The 17,840-nt window shown below is 36.8% G+C and overlaps 1 protein-coding gene across 4 annotated transcripts in view; it reads right to left on the bottom strand.

Moving 5' to 3' along the window:
* Positions 1–609: 609 nt before the first annotated feature.
* WASF3 (WASP family member 3) overlaps positions 610–17,840 on the bottom strand; it is a 38,000-nt gene continuing 20,769 nt past the window's right edge. For 3 of the 4 annotated variants that reach the window (XM_060770905.2, XM_060770903.2, XM_060770906.2), the window contains 6 exons: positions 14,939–15,092; positions 12,824–12,941; positions 10,445–10,620; positions 7,935–8,171; positions 7,029–7,393; positions 610–3,547 (listed from right to left, as the gene is read on the bottom strand). In XM_060770905.2, the coding sequence (XP_060626888.1) occupies positions 3,390–3,547; positions 7,029–7,393; positions 7,935–8,171; positions 10,445–10,620; positions 12,824–12,941; positions 14,939–15,092 (1,208 nt within the window). In that variant the 3' untranslated portion in view covers positions 610–3,389. Of the gene's footprint in view, positions 3,548–7,028; positions 7,394–7,934; positions 8,172–8,769; positions 8,937–10,444; positions 10,621–12,823; positions 12,942–14,938; positions 15,093–17,840 lie in introns of all 4 variants that reach the window. The other variant, XM_060770907.2, reaches the window with a different exon arrangement.

The raw sequence follows: 17,840 nt of genomic DNA, 5'->3' as shown, positions 1-17,840 counted from the left end.
GAATAGGCAGACAACACACTTCAGGACAATTAAATATAAAGTATGTTATGAGGAAAATCATAAAAACACAGCAAAAAAACTTCACTACTTTGCTTTTTAAATAAAACAATGCATCCTTTTAAAATACATTGAGTAATTTTTACTGTTGTAGCTGTGATCCATGTCTGATGGACTGAATAAAAAAGAAAGTCAAAACAACATGACATGACGGACACTTACAGCACAGGTAGGTACAACTTTAACCCCTGTGCATCTATGTAAAGCTGCATTACATTTTCAGCTGAAAATTTGGCATGAAATCTTACTACTATACTTTCAGCCCGTTTCTGCAGTTTGGTGGTCAGGTTTACTCTAAAGTTCTTTCCCAAGAGAAGAATATTTTTAAAAACATATATAAAAAGCAAACTGCCATTCCAGGAGCAGTGATCAATTGTTTGAGAACATTTCACTCTTTATGGGCTTGGCATGGGGGCTAAAAAAAGGGGTGTGCAGTAGTTTTCCAAATTTCATTAGTAATGAGAAAAACACACACATAATCTCTCAAATGTAGTATGTTCTTATTTCATTTATGCCAAGATTAAAGGATGTTATTGAAATCATGTTATTAAAAAAAACATTTTTGGGCCTTCCTGTTACCAGCTAACTGCCATAAGACATGTAATTCTTAATCAACGTCATTCTGTTCAGATCTTAAAATAAGAAATATAAAGAGATGTTCCGGCTCGCTTTTCCCGACTGCCTTTTGTACAGAAAAAGGAAATTACATTTCACGTGTTAATCTATATTTAATGACAGGTATTTTAGAACTGTTATGTCAAAATGATTTATAGGGATAGTATTTTAGTCAGTTCAGAGGAAGGGGACAAGGAGAAAGAGAGAAAAGCTCACTTGGAAGAGTAAAATACCTTGAGGTAGGCTTTGAACAAAATGTGACACCTATCTTGATCAAAGCCATATTTAACTATACCCATTGCATAGTTGTTAAGGCCGGATTTAAGATAAATGAAAGTCTTCTTTGCACAAAAAAGAGAGAAAAGTTTAAAATCCTTTCATTTGATTGGGCGAAAGAGTGAAAGAAATCTACATTCAAAGAGAATGGGGGGGGGGACCAATACTTCTTCAATAACAAAAATAATTTATCATATCAGATTTGTGAATTTTTAATTTTTCCTTACATGACAACTTTAGAACTGATCTTCCATATGCTTATATATACCAATGTATTGTGAATGCCACAGCAGCTTTCAATGAATTGGGTTTATGTCACAGTCAGAATCACTTAGTACTATAAAGTCCCATTTTTTTCGTGTCAGAAAAAACTTGAGAAACTGCAAGTTGCTTCTGGTGTGAGAGAATTGGTCGACTGCAAGGACATTGCCCAGGAGACGCCCAGATGTTTGATGTTTTACCATCCTTGTGGGAGGTTTCCCTCATGTCCCTGCATGGGGAGCTGGAGCTGACAGGGATTCAACCCACTCTCCCTGGATTCGAACCGCTGACCTGTCCGTCAGCAGTCTTGCTGGTCTGAAGGGTTTAACCCATTATGCCACCAGGGGCACCTACATCAAGGCCTATACTCAAGTAGGAGGTTAAAATGAAACTGAAAGTTCCATGACCTTGTTACTTCCACACATTGGTATCAGTGACCACTCATCTGTCCTTTCAAAGCAAGAAGGTTGTGAGCAAAAATGGAATGTAGCTGCCTCTGTTCATAATTCTATCTGTTCTGTGGGTAATATGGGCTACAGGACGAAGAAGGGAAAATGAGAGGAAAGAATAAAAAAGTGGATCCACTGAGAGAGGCATTGTGCTCACCCTCCCCACCCCCCAAAAAAGGGTCTGCACCAACTTTTTCCGAACTTCTGTTTCAATTAAACATAATCGGGCATTAACAACACCCTGAAAACACAAACAATGCTGAAACAGATTTCAATACAACAATAACTTATGAATAACTTTAGAGTAATTGAACTGAATTCTGGAATGAACTAAACTGTACAGATATAAAATTCAACCAAAATCAAGATCCATGATGTAGCACTTATGATTTCTAGGTATGGATTGTGAAAGCTGGAGAGTGAAGAAAGCAGACAGACAGCAGCCGTTTGAAATGTGCTGGAAGAGACTTCTACAAGATATCACGGATTCACCAAAAGACAAAGAAACAAGTTCACCCTTGTACTTAGACATATCATGAGATGATAGACGTCCTGGAAAATATCATTCTAAGTAAAGTTGAAGGCAGAAGGAAAAGAGGAAGACCACATTATTGGTAGATGGATTCCACCAAGGAAGCCACAACCCTGAGCTTGCAAGTCCTGAGCAATAACAGGGCCTCTTTCGTAGAGTTGCCACCAGTCGAAGCTGAACTTAACAGCACATAACATGCTAATTACAAAAGATTGCTTACAAGAAGAGGGCACCCAAGAAAAGGATGACACAAGTGTACCCTTAAGCTGACTAAAGGCATTATGTGTCTATCAACAAATAGTATATGCGGCTCTGTAAACTGTATACCAGAGGTTAAAAAAAATATCTATATTGTCAAAGTGACCTGATAATCATTCTTTAATATTGATTATGTATTTAGATGCTAGGACCAGAATTTAATTTTTGTAGTCATTAAAAAAAAAAAAAAACAGGAATGATCCAAACATTTATCTTGTCTTTCCAATTCAACAATTCCTAAGAAAAAAATGATCATAGTTGCAGTATTCATTGTAATGAGCCCACTGCCTGTAACCTAAGATTTTTGAAAGATAATGAAAAATTGTGTATACCTAAGGAAACAAGGAGAAAATCCAGCATTTCTATAAGTCGTCCAGTTCCTTCACACATACATCATTTGTAGGACTCCAACCCTGAATATTTAAAAGTAGATCTATGATGTAAAAAATCATCTAAAATTTACCTACCATATACAGGTAGGACAGAGTACATATTTAAAAAATAAGAAAAAGACTTTGAGCTGCTACCCATTTTGTGCACTTTAGTAAAGAAGGGCCAAAATTGCAAAATAAGTAACATGCAATCTCCCACTTTTTTACAATTAGGCTCCCAGCTCTAATAATTGTATTAAACTGAAAATATTGTTTATAATATGCAAATATTATAAGCAATTATAGGGGTTCATGGTCAAGAAATTCCAAATAGTGCTTTCTCTTGAGTCTGAATACGGTTTGCTACATTCAGTGGCACTGGCATATTCTGGAGCAGATAATGAAAATAGTATTTTTTTGATCTGCATAAGCAGATCCAATATTTGCTAAATGATAGCATTCTGATCACCATCAATCTAGGTTAATTGCACCACACAGATTTCTGCTCATACACAAAATGAATGATTTCCTAAAGGAATTCACAGCATGCTTTGATGCTATGTTCTCATCTCAGTCTGACCAGTCGTTCTCATCACATTCTGATTCATCATCCGAATCACTGTATTCCACAGCAATGCGTCTAGACAGAATTGTGGCCACATCATTTCCAACTGGCTCACGCTTGGCTTCTTGTTCCCGCTGTTCTTGAACTTTTTTCAGCTGGATGCCTGAAGTAAACAAGCAGATAGCATATAAAATTGTAACTTTTACAGGCAGAATTTTTCTTCTAAAAATAGCACAGGACTCAAAATCTAGTTAGCAGGGATTAGGGTTTGTTCTGACACATACAGTATTATCGTTTCAAAGGGCTTTTTTGTTATGCACACTGTGTTTATAAATAAGACATTCCAAAAGTTACGCCACCGTCCCCTTGATTGTCCTGGCTTAGTCACAGAGCACTTTGAATGTACTTTAGAGGCCAACAGAGAAAACTGTCACTCAAGTATCTTTTGAGTACTTTACGATACCAATGCTATGAACTTCACTGCTGATGTTGTACATACAGGACAAGGTACTGGATGGAGAGGGTGTTACCATCCCCAAATTAAGTGTTGGGAGTTATCAACAAGGGTTACCACCCCACAGCTGCATTCATCTCTATTTCATCTAACATACAAACATGTCTCCATCAGTCTATATAGGGTGACAGGCATCCATGATGGATCTGAGGACTGGAGGGTTCTGAAATCCTCTGGAGTTTTTTCAGACTACCAAGATGCCCTCCCCCCAAACAAAAAACAAAATTGTAAGTATCCAGGTCATTTTTGGGTTGGAATAAACAGTTTTTTTCTGATGTTAAATAATAATGATCCAAGAAAATGCCTTCTCAATTTATTTTTTAAATGATTGACTAAGTATCCGATATTAATGTTATTTGTGAGACAGTCAAATACTAATAAATTTTGCTGTACTCTGAATACAACAAAAACCTCAAACTTCTTAGAAGCAGGGATACATTCATATAGTATGAAATAAAATATAATTTCAACTTCATTTTAGGCTCCTTAGCAGCTAAATGTAGGCTCGTCTCATTTTTTTAAAAGAGCTACACTTTAAACTAGCAAGGAGATAAGTTGCTTAAATCCTCTTCTTGTTCTTTCAGCAAGACATCAAATGCTGTATTTTTAAAAATATATAGATGAGAACAACTTCACTTTAAGCAACTCAATACCTTCCTGGCAACATGCAAAATTTTAACACGAGGGACATTTAAAAATATGACAGAATGGGGTGGGTGGATCTAAATATCATCTAGTTACATTTTGAATAACTCTTTAAAAGTGATTGATAGAAACAGATGTGAAAGATGCATATCCACACTAGATTACTTGAAACAGATCCTTTCGACAGCTATATACTTTCAAAAATGAGTTTTCATTATTTAAAAATGACTGAATAGTAGAAACACGTTTCCAAAAAGATGTCTCCCAGCAGAAATGAGCTCTCTCTCTCTCTATGTACATATATGTTACAGAACACCAACATGTGAGTCAAAATAGGTATGATAGCAGTTGTATGGTTAATCCTGGTTTGTATGCTTTTTTTAAAAAAGGAAATAGTTTGGGTGAGGCCTGAACTTTATCGGGATTTCTTGCTTTGCCATAGAATAATGCCAATGAAATCATCCCCATAAACTGCTGCAATTTGGAATGGACGGAGAGAGTGTTTAGCCTAGTCAGATACAGCTGAAGCACTAAAGCTTTTTAAGGGGTTCTTGTAATGTTCCCATATAGGGCTTAAATACCCTAAAGGCACGAGATCCTTTCTGATCTTGGAAGTTAATCAATGCTGGTTAGCACCTGGACAGTAGACTACCAACAAATACCAGGTGCTGCAGGCTATATTTCAGAGGAAGGAACTTGCAAAATTACCTGTGAGTATTCCTCACCTAAGAAAACCCATAGTGTTACCATAAGTCAACAGGCAACTTGAAGACAAACACACGAGCACACAAACACACAGAATTATGACTGTAGCTATCACCAGACTGCCACTCCTGTGTTTCTGCCAGAAATACCACTCTTTAAGCTACCAATAAAAAGATACCATGCAGCAGTTTTGCTTTCCCCCATTCAATGGATTTATGAAAATAAGATAGAAAAACTTATGGAAAAACAATGCATATGACTGTTTGACATTCTGGAGGCATGTTTCCATTATGGAAGCCACATGAACCTGATCTTGTGAAAAAAATTTAAGATACGTTTTCTTTTTAGATCAGTGCTTCTCAGGCTATCTGATGTGGGATACAAGCATTTTTGTTCTAATGTGACTGGGGTCAGTCCCATTTTTGGGCCCACTGACTACCCACTGTTTCTTTCCCTGCTGGCAAATGGCCATAGACCAGCCCTTGTTCATGGTCCATTACTTTGAGTAGCATACCCAAGATTGATTTAATTTAATTTGTATAGAGTGACATTTATCTAGTAGCCCAAGAAAAAATGGGATGCCTATTTGTAACTGGTTCTTTCAGGAGTCATTTATGAACTCATATAAATAGGTTCATCTTTACAAAAAATATTCAGACAGCTTCAGAGCTGATTAGTTATTTTGGCAATAGCTCTGGCCACTCCAGCAAGTGTCGAGATCCAAAACAGTCCTGTACACACTGACAACATCAGGGGAGTTGGCTGATAACTCTGAGAAGTGTAGTTACAGGTGAGCAACCCATTCATTTAATTTGTGGCCTCTGTGAGTCAGACAAATAATAATAACAACAACAACTATTTTATTTTGTACCCTGCCTCATCTCCCCGAAGGGACTCAGGGCGGATTATGTATAGCACAAAGTGCTGAGACAAAGCATAAAATAAACACACAGTACAGTACAATAAGTAAATCTACAGTAGATAAAAATGGAAATTTAGAAAGCCACTTTATTCTCAGAGTAAATGTTGTCACTCCAGAACAGACATATTTATAGCACTGCCAAGTGCATCATTAGATCTGGGGTTCTATCATCGGTACTCTAGTGACATATAAAAATAGAAGGTTGAAACCACATGGTCACTCTGCAAATATCTGGGAATGGGATGCCATTAGAAAGTGCAAGTGGAATGTCCTTTAAAAGCATATAGTAGTAACTTCTTGGTTAATTGGAATGCCAGTGAAATCACAGAAGCTATTCAGTGAGCAAAACATTGTGAGGACACCCAAAGAAAACAATAATGAAGAAAAAAAATCTGTCTTGACAATGAACCTCAAAATATAAGAGCCTCTAAGGAGAACATTACTAACAAAGCAACTATATTGGGAGATGAAAGGCAACTCTGAACATTCCAGACGAATGTATAGAAACATATATGGAAAGGGTGAGGCCAGCACCAAAATGATTGCTTGGCTCTAAAATATTCTGAATACTGCATGGTATAGGAAACCCATTTGAATGAGTCATAAAGACAAGAAAGAACCAGCATGCTGCAATCTTTTATGGGTTGAAAGATTATCCTGGGCTGATCATTGGATCTTAAGGGAATAGAAAGCTATAAATCCAACTTCCATGTCTGAAAAACCATCCTCTCCATTTCAATCTGAAACACTCAAATTACTTACAAATTAACTATACCAATTACTAATAGGTACAGAAAACCAAAACATCCAGTCTTTATGAGAATGTATGCTGGGGCGGAGACTTTTGTGTGCCCTTACCCATTCGAATAGCGGCCAGAAGATCACTTCGAGCGTCATTGATGGGTGACTGTGTATGCTCATGTCGTTTTGCCTCAGCCACTGCAGGAGCATGCATCGGAGAGGAGAGAGAGGATCCTGCAGCAGGAGGGCCTGGAGGGGGAGGAGGCGGGCCTGGAGGAGGGGGAGCTGTAACAACAAGCCCAGTAGAAGGAGGATGAAGAGCAGAATACATAGATCCAGTCACTAGTCCAGGATGGGAAGGTAGCACAGGGATTTGGAGAGGACTAACAAAAGCGGTCTGTGCAGAAGGAATCATGGGTGGAGGGGGAGGCGGCGGGGGTCCCGAAGGATTGTAATAATCCACCATCTGAGCTGCAAGCATCCTATATACAAAATAGAACACAGTATTTGTTAAACTGAAGTATTACCTGGCAGATCTGTAGTGTGCTCCCATTAATAGATGCTCCATTTGAATATTACAGCATTAAAAATTATCAAATGTGATTGTACTGCTTTCTCCACTTAGCAACAAATCTGGAATCTTTCCAGAATATTTCAGAGCACCTGATGTACACCACAAAACTTTGCCAGTTACCCCTTACTTATTCTGTCATGCACAAAAAGCTAAGCCAAATTACATGTGTTGTCTAGTAAAAGTGCACACATCACCTTTCCCCACATCCATATTTACCTCAAACAGTAATTATTCCACACACATACCCCTCCCTCCACTGAGACTAATGAACACCCCTATAGTTAAACTTCCTCTTCCCACTCTATCCTTCTTTGACTTTTTGCTGTATTTTTCATTGTAAGCCTGAGGTCAGAAACTATCTTGCTTGTAATTTAAAGTACGTTTTTCTGAGAGCCTTTTTGAGCAGGGTAAACATGCTTTCACAATTAATAGTAAGACAAGAGGTTTACCCATAGTCTGCTGGTACCAATGTTACAGTGCCAAGAGATCCATCTAAGGCTTGAGGTGGGGGCGGAGGTGGTTGCTGAGGTCTGTTCAAAGTAGCATGTCTCATTGTTGTAGATGGTGGCCTGTATTCATGCTCAAGGCCATCTCCTGCTCCATATGAAGGCATCATTGGCTGCTGATGGATGGAATGATTTGGAGTGGCTGGATATGAGTAGCTGGTAATGTCAGAGGCATGTGATCTAAAATGTGAATAGGAAAAGGAGCACAATGTGAATAAACTGCATTCGCTTCACCTCCTCTTTGTCAAATACTTCCTATTTAATATTTTTCTTTTTCATTTGTTAGTGGATCACAATATGGTGTTATTCAAACATCAGCCAAATGTAGCTCATATCTGCAAAAACTGATCATTTCTAAACCATAGAAACCTTAAGATGACAGGACAGGCATTTTCTTACACAAAGTGAAATATTAGTTCAGGAAAAATGGGAAAGGGAATATTAAAAGGGCAAAATATGAAATCAAAAATAACATGCTGAGGCCAACAGGTTTAGTTTTTTTCCCTAAAACAAACTACTTCCAATACTTTTATCTTTCAGAAATGTCCTGCTTTTTGTAAATAAGTAGCAGTATTAAAGAGGCATTAAAAGAGAACTATAAGCTGAATACAGAATTGTAGTTAGGGTATCCATGAAAAGCTGCATTAGTAAGGCAAGTTGTGCCAAGTTGCCATTTGGTTAAAAATCAGAGTCAGGAAAGCAACGTGTGCTCTCATGATCTTATTTAGCTAGGAAGCCAGGCAAGCAACAGAGCTTTGAGTAAAACAAAATGACAAACCCTTTGGGTATCTTGGCCTCTTTTGTGCTTTCTGCCTGCTCTTGTTTCTTTATATCACTTATAAACTCAATGCCCATTTTCCTTCTCTCCCACTCTTCTCTTCTTGTCCTTACTTTCCTCACATTAATTTGCTGGTGTCGAGTTGGATTCAGCTTCTCTCTCTCTCTCTGAATTACAATGGGTAGAGTTCAAATGCATTGTAAGTAGGATTCCAGAATTTGGAAATATCAGAATGTTAAAATTCAGAGAATAAGATGAATGGAAAGATTTTCAAAGCAATACTTGTGTCACATGTTTAGGTTGTGCATCATAAGCAGAACAGGAAGTTGTCAGTTTCTGTCCAGTAGTTTTACTGCAATAGCTGACTTTACAATACTCCTAAAACATTACAGAGAAAATCACAGAACAAGGCAACTTTTCATGCTGAAAAAAGAGAAAGGGGAAGCTGGAGGAAAGTGGACCTAAAAGACTGGAGGAAGTTAATTAGTCTAGAATTAGCAGGAATAGTGTTGATGAAGAAATATTTTTCTCAAGTACAGAGAAGCAGAACTATGAGTAAATTATATGGATTATTTATATTAGTATTTTCAGAAATATTACAATCAAATAAGTCAAAAGCTCTACCAATGGGGAAAAACTTACAAAGCATGACTAAAGAAGCTTCTTCTAGTGTAGATGGAAAAAACATCCTGAATAAAAACACTAGAAATACAGTAAAAAGACAGTAAAAATTCCTTTTAAAAACTAACTTCCATGGTACTGGTAGTCACTTCTTGGAGATTGTCTTCAATCCCATTTTGTTTTAAAAGTAATGACATTAAAATTGTTACTCTAAGCCAGTGGTTCTCAACCTATGGGTCCCCAGATGTTTTGGCCTTCAACTCCCAGAAATCCTAACAGCTGGTAAACTGGCTGGGATTTCTGGGAATTGTAGGCCAAAACAGCTGGGGACCCACAGGTTGAGAACCACTGCTCTAAGGCATAAGCAAGTTGTAACAGAAGTTAGTGGAGTTATGAAGTAATTGTAGAGTATGCTGATGTGTTTGCTTTTTTATTCCAATTAAGTCACAGAACACAAAGAAAAGCATCCATCTAAACAGACTGCATGGCAAATCAACTTAAAAATTCTTCTTTCCCCTCTTGCACAGACCTCCTACTTAGTTCAAAGGGAGCAGACCACAGAAGGAGAAAAATACCAGGGACCAAGCTGAACATTTTGAGGGGAAAAAATATTCAAAGCATTTTTTTAAATAAAAAAATGTTCTCATTCTGCAGCTAGTGTTTAAATATCAACTCAACTCTGATGGAAAGGACTTAATTATTCAGAGCAATCTCCTGATAACAGAAAAACAGAGACCTTCAGTGTAAAATAATCACCAATGATTTTGAATTTATGAAAAAAATTGTATCTTGAAATTATCTGGAATTGTTTGGCTGAGGGAAACCACATATTCAAAGTAGTATTTATAGCTGTTAGTATTCTCTTCTACAAGATACATTTAATTAACATACAAAGCAGATGTATAGGAAAATTAAACAAATTTAAATCATGCAGACCTTCTAAAGACAAGGAAAGCACTTTTAAAACAGTTATTTGAAATCTGCAACAAATTTAAGGGCAGTCAACGTATCTGAATATATGACAGAACAAAAAAAAATCTTCTCGTGAACAGACCTAGTATCAGGGGACAAAGATCCCTCCGATGATGCTCCATGGTATAGACTTTGAGATAACCTGTTGTCTGGTCTAAGCTCTTTGTCATATGCCATCATATTCCATTCCTGGCGCCTGTTCCTTGCTTTTCTAACCTTTTTCACCTCACGGGTTGTGCCATCTATACGCTTTTGTTCCTAATGTTACAGAAAAGAGAGAAAGCATGCGAAGGAGAGAGACAAGTAAGGAAAGAGCAGGTTAAATCCTATTAAAAGTATGAAAATTAGATGTGCAGATGAGCCCAGCAAGTTTTTGTGAAAGCATATCATGAAGTTCTAAAAAAGATATGTTCCTGACAGAATTCAGTTGTGCTTTATAATACCAATGGAAAACAACAGACAGATGTACACAACAAAACCAATGTTAACGTGATTTGAATTTAATAATTCTGACGAGCATTAGTTACGCAGGCCTGCAAAACTGGGGGCCATGAAAACTTCTTTAAAAATATATGCCAGATTTATTAGAGTGTGGCATTCCAAATCAACAAATGACTACATGTTTGCCCCATAACGTTTTTTCATAACTTGCTTTGAAATATTATTTTGTAATACGTCACTAAGATACCTTTGGAGAATAAAGAGTAAGAAAGCAGTTAGAATGTTATAACAGACTTTAATTTGCTGATATGAAACACAAAGATTCAGTCAAAAATATTTTTAAAATTACATGGCAACATCACTGTCTGCATATAATGAAATCTGTGTTAACACTGAATTCATAAAAATACTGAATTTGTGAAAAAACTTTGTATGGTAAAACATTGTGTTCCTAGAATTCAGCATCCAAAATACACCAAAAACATAGTGAAACAAGTTTTTTCATCACAGGCATATTATCATTTTACTATCTAAAAAGCACACCAAAAATCACAGCCCTTTGCAGCAAGTAACACAGAAGTATTTTCCTACTACAAGATGGTGATCTGTACAGATGGATCTGTACACTTAGATCAAATGTAATCTAGTTTCCAGACTGATTTCAGTACTGACACTGCCTTTATCACTTTATAGTACAAGGCTAGGCAACTGTGGAACATTAGGAGGCCATATTAGTCCTCCAGCATACCTTGGGGAGCCTCACCTTTGCTTCACCTGGCCATAAAAGAATTTAATTTATTTTTGTCCCTAAAGCACTCTAGAAAGCATTGGAGGCATCTTCACCAAGTTTTGGAGACTTTCTGAAACATTTCAGTCCAAGGATTTTTTTAAAAAACGAGGAAGTGAGGGTTTTTTGGTTAATGTAACTAAAATGGGTGCGTAATAAATTTCAAAAAAGCAGCAGCAGCAAAAATAAATCTAAGTATTTCTCCCCTGTCAACTTTTGCTTTGCCCCATCACCACAGCAATGGTTCACTCCCAAAAACCACACAAAGTCCTCAAAGTCTTCCTATCCAGGAACTGTGAGACTTCCCTTTCACTAAGAAATCTGGATGAAAAAAGTTACTGGACTGCAATTGCCCAGCTGCTTCATCATAGCTGTGCTTGTTAGAGCTGCTTGAACTTGTTTAACAAAATCTGGAAGGTTGCATGATTTACACTTTGACTTAAAGACTGAAATAATCTTACTTTGTTTTCTCAGTGCATGCAAATAATTGAGGCTTCTTTAGTTAACTTTGTTTCAATGTACTTTTGTGCAATGCTCAGGAGCTGTAGCGTGATACTAGCTGTATAACTGCTAATAGCTGTGTAAATGCAATATAACTACAGTATGTACATAATCACATTATGCCAGCACATCTTCTATAAACAGATGCTGATTCTAACTATTTAATAAAAAAGAACGATCATTATCAAATATAGCAGCGATCAAAATTTGGACTGCATTGCTCCTAGGGTTTAAATTTACAGGGACTTGAAGATTTGATGCTATGAACATTTATTTTTAAACAGCTGTGTAGAGACACACGTAATAAGGAAACTGCTTTTCCATGACAAAGCTATACACTAAAACCTGCCCATAAAGAGCAAACAAATGCAAACATTCCCGGAGGACCAATTTTTTCAGTTTGCATTTTAATGTAGAAGCAATCTAGCAGCAGCCCACTGAAGCTAAAATAACTATGGAAGAACTGTTTAACAGTTTGAGATATTTTTAGATGCATTTCAAACCAGGTGATTTTTCCCAATGTCTTCAGTATACACACATTTTTGTAAAAAGAAAAGATTAAAAGATGTATATTTTGAAAGTACAAAAACCTCTAGTAATTTAAAAGAGCATTTCTTTTAAGCCATTCCAGTATTAGGGATAATATTTCAACGGCAAGATATTCATCAATGCAGCTGGTAAATCAAATATCAAATGCATAAACATATGCATAAACAACAAATTGCTTGTTACCTTTTGTCGTCTCTTCTCTTTCCTTTTATCTTCTGTATCTTGCAACATTTTTTCTTTCCAGAGGTCAAAGAAATAGGAAGGGTCAGTGTAGAACTTCAGGCCATCTTTTTTATCATCTCTGTGAATAAAACAAACAGATAGAGACATACCAGATGTTTAAAACTAAAAAAAAAAAATCACATTCCTCACATTACAAGGAAGTGTACAGTCCTGACGTTTCACATAGGACACTGGGGTGCTTACTGAAGAGTAGACCCGATTTATCAGGAACAATTAGGAATGATAAAAAAGTAATGGAAGGTTCATAGTTATACAAGGGCAATGCATTTTCAATCAGATAATTATATAGCACTTTACTTGGGAAAAGAAAATCTAAGCAGTATTTACTACACTTTAAAAGATGTGCCCATGTAAGAACAGATACTGAAGAAAAGTCACAAGATCTAACTAGGCAAGAAACATATTCATATGATAAACATAATATGCTCATTTTGCCATTAGTTATCACATCTCAGTCATCCTTACTCAGCAAGAGAAACTGCCATGCATGCTAGGCATGACTTTAAAATGTATCATTAATTTTTTTTAATCAAGAAGTTTTTAAAATAGCATATGCATACATGATTTCTGAAATGATTGCTTAAATGATTTGCTTAATCAAATCTTAATCAAAGTTTAACATGTTGCTTAAATGATTTCTTCTAAAATGCACTGAGAATTATGTCAATCTGTGCTTTTTATTTGGTTTTAGAATCATAGGATTGTTGAATTGTTGAGTTGGAAGAAACCTCATGGGCCATCCAGTCCAACCCCCTGCCAAGAACCAGGAGAATCGCATTCAAAGTACCTTTGACAGATGGCCATCCAGCCTCTGTTTAAAGGCCTTCAAAGAAGCCTCTACCGGGGCAGAAAGTTCCACTGCTGTACCGCTCTCACAGTTCTTCCTCATGTTCAGGTGGAATCTCCTGTAGTCTGAAGCCATTGTTCAGCGTCCTAGTCTCCAGGGCAGCAGAAAACAAGCTTGCCCCCTCCTCCCCATGACTTCTCATATATTTATACATGGCTATCATGTCTCCTCTCAGCCTTCTCTTCTGCAGGCAAAACATACTCAGCTCTTTAAGCCACTCCTCATAGGGCTTGTTCTCCAGACCCTTGATCATTTTAGTCGCTCTCCTCTGGACACATTCCAGCTTGTCAACATCTCCCTTCAATTAAGGGCATTGGACACAATATTCCAGGTGTGGTCTGACCAAGGCAGAATAGAGGGGTAGCATTACTTCCCTAGATCTAGACACTATATTCCTATTTATGCAGGCCAAAATCCCATTGGCTTTTTTTTTTTTTTTGCCACTGCACGTTTAACTTGTTGTCCACAAGGACTCCAAGATCTTTTTCACATAGACTGCTGTTGAGCCAGGCATTCTGTATCTTTGCATTTCATTTTTTTCCTACTTAGATGGAGTATCTTGCATTTGTCCGCGTTGAACTTCATTTTGTTAGTTTTGGCCCATCTCTCCTAATCTGTTAGGATCATTTTGAATTCTGCTCCAGTCTTCTGGGGTTTTAGCTATCCCTCCCAGTATGGTGTCATCTGCAAAATTGATGATAATGCCTTCTAACCCTTCATCTAAGTCAGTAATAAAGATATTGAACAGGACTAGGACGGAACTCTATGGCATTCCATAAAGATACTATAATTTTGTCTGTATGCTTTCTATTCAATGATTAATAGGGGCAGGGGCAAATGAAGGCTTGCATTTGAGAGAATGAATGAGGTCAAAACGTTTTTTAAAAACAACACATAAACATGTATCACTGCTGCTTGTAAAAAAACACAAAGTTTCAGGTCATGGAACCCCTGAGCACATTCTGTCAGGAACATTATTATTATTATTATTATTATTATTATTATTATTATTATTCAGCTTATGTAATATTACCCTAGCATTCATGTTTGCAATTCAACTAGCAACCCAGAAGCTCCAAATGCATTCACCAATTTAAATTCAACTGAACAGCATCTAATTAGTTTTTGTTCTACATTATTAACAAAGAAACTGTAAGCATACAAAGATCAACAGAGGAGGATAATTTATATATCCCAATTCACTATACCTATATGAAGTAAGAATATTCAGAGGAGGGGGTTTGTCACTCCGATTATAAATATCAGCGATCGGATTGGGAATGCTGTTCTTCGAAACCACCTGCTGATCCTGTATTGTAGAACTTTTGAATGCTTTTTTCATGTTGATATCCTGTAATGAAACTGTAGGCAAAGAAAAACAATTTGGTATAGACATAATTAGCGGGAAGAGGTAACTGTAATATTTAAGAGCACATTCAATGAAAATACAGACTAAAGGCAAGAAATGATGAGCAAAATTGATTTATTCCTATATTCTTTTCACTCAATTTTCTGCTCCCCGTGTCTTAAAAAAAGATTATGAATAAAACACAATTTGGCCTAATATGTGTGTGTGTGTGTGTATAGGGCAATATTTTTTTAATTTCTCAATTTAATCTACTATATATACTCATAGTTACCATATATACTCATGTTTATGTCAATCTCATGTATAAATTATGGATTTGGATATGTTGAGAGTTATTCCACAGAGAGGGGAAAGCACCAATTCTGCCTCAGGTGGCCAGCTCTGGCTACTGCCACCACTTTCTTGACCTGGCATTCATAAAGAACAGAAGTGGAGTCACAGCAGAGAGAGTAGAGGGGATCAGTCCTTCTTTTAGGTTCTCCCACTCTACTCAATGGAGGGAATCATTCTCTTTTTGATAAAAGTTCAAGGTATAGTACTCACATTGACCTGTAGATATGCCAACCCATGTTTTTGGATAGATTTTTTGACTAAAATTTCTAGTCATACATGGATATATAGGACAGGATACTTTTCATTTATACATGAGAACAGACATGCTTGTCATTTATTTGTACATCTTCAAGACTGATACAGGACACATTAAATTTTTCACACTGAAATCTTTAGAAGAAAATTTGTTCTCCAATGGAAGTTAATGTTGTTTCTTAAGAAATGCAAATATCACGAGTGAAACATTGTTTTGGCATTAACAGTAAACTTTGTTTTGCTGGAATAAAAACTGTTCAGTAACTGTCTCAACTTAGAAAAGCTTTATATGAAGGTGGAACTATACAACATACACAAAGACTGTAGAGCGTAGGTTATAAAGACCATATGAAGTCATTACTAAAATCCTCCTATTGACAGAAATAAATGATTACTTCACCTGAGAGGACCCTGCATATCTCGTGAAATGAGGAACTTTAGCTAATATGTGGGGCTGCCCCAGAAGAATATTCAGAAACTTCAACTGGTTCAAAGGCCAGCTGTCAGATTGCTTACAGGAGCTGGGTATACAGAAATAACTCTCCTAAAACAACTGCACTAGCTACCAGTTAGAATTCAATGTGCTGGCTTTAGTTTATAAAGCTCTAAATGGTTTGGGCCCAGTCTACTTACCGGACCGCATCTCCTCCTACGAGCCCACGTGAGCCCTGACTTCACCGGTAGAGGCCCTGCTCTCAGTCCCACCACTGTCTCAAGCACAGGCTGGTGGGAACAAGAGAGGGCCTTCTCGGTGGTAGCGCCATGGCTCTGGAACTCCCTTTCTAAATAGGTTAGAACAGCCCCCTCCCTGCTGTCATTTTGGAAGCAGCTTAAACCTTCCTTTGGAAGCAGGCCTTCCCGGAAGAAGATTAGCAGATGGACAGCTATAGTGAGGTGCAATACTTGAGCTATATATAGTGGACTGCCAGTGATTGATTTGTTTCTTATTTTCTAAAAGAATAGGTAATTATATGGCTTTTAAATTATATGTTTAATATGTTTTAATGTCAGTTTTATATATTTTTATGGGGAATGGGATTTTTAAAATGTTTTAATGTTTAAAGGTTGTAACTTGTTAATAGTTACATGGGAATTTATGTTGCATTTTTTACTGTAACTGTCTGTTTTATAGGTTGTAAGCCGCTCTGAGTCTCCATGCAGTTCTCATTATGGAGTCTTGGGGGCATTCATTCCTCTGACCTCAACTGTAACCTAAGATGATCTTTGATTTAAAATGCAGCATGCTGCTTTTAAACAACAGTTCTTTAACCAAAAAGTCAGCTTTTTAAAAATGTGTTATACTTTTACAGATCTGATTAGAATGTCAACTGAATTCAACATCCGTATTAACAAATGACAAAATCTATTACTCTGTTTTGAAAAAAAAATCATCATGCCGATTTTTGAGAAAGACAGCACACCAATTTTATTTTTATATGTATTTTTTCAAATGCAGAACTTTATGTTTTGTCTGAACTACCAATTTTAGATCAAGAAAACACATGCATTTTTCAATGTGACCACGTCGAGAACTGCATTCTTAATTAATACAACCATACACCCATTTTGTGGGCCTACACAAGCCTCAGAGCAAATAGCTATTTCTTTTGTATCCTATGAAATACTGAAACTAAACAAGCTCAAGCAACTAACTGACAATCAGTTATGTCTTTCACATCATGGTGGCACAGCCCTCAGTCTTCTCTTCCATATATTTACTCTATATGAGAGAAGAGAAGGACTGTACTGCTGTCCTATGTCTGACATCACAGCACACCTCAGATCCTAAGGTCAAATGAAGATATCCGTTTTCAAACATTCCATTCTCTACATGAAAGCTACTAACTAGACTAGCCAAGCAACCCAAATCCTTCTTCAGTGATTGCGTAGAAGTGAATTTCAAGGGTACATTACAAAAGGTACATTAAACTAATTATAGGAAGCAGCTGCTCTTTGTGGTAATTTATTTCATACATTTTGAGCTAACAATACAGATCAATACTATGACATTATCACTGATTCATAAAAACGTGTTCTTGTTTCAGTAAAATCAAGAACCTCTCACACCACACATGTAAGTAGACTAGATTCTTAGAATCTGGTTATATAATGTCTGAGAATTAGCTGTCTTAATGAGAGCTTATCCTAAAGTA

This window comes from Anolis sagrei, chromosome 3 (assembly GCF_037176765.1).
Source record: "Anolis sagrei isolate rAnoSag1 chromosome 3, rAnoSag1.mat, whole genome shotgun sequence".
NCBI classification, from domain to species: Eukaryota; Metazoa; Chordata; class Lepidosauria; order Squamata; family Dactyloidae; genus Anolis; species Anolis sagrei.
Note: the sequence above shows the minus strand (reverse complement) of the source record. Positions and strands in the feature narration are given on the sequence as shown.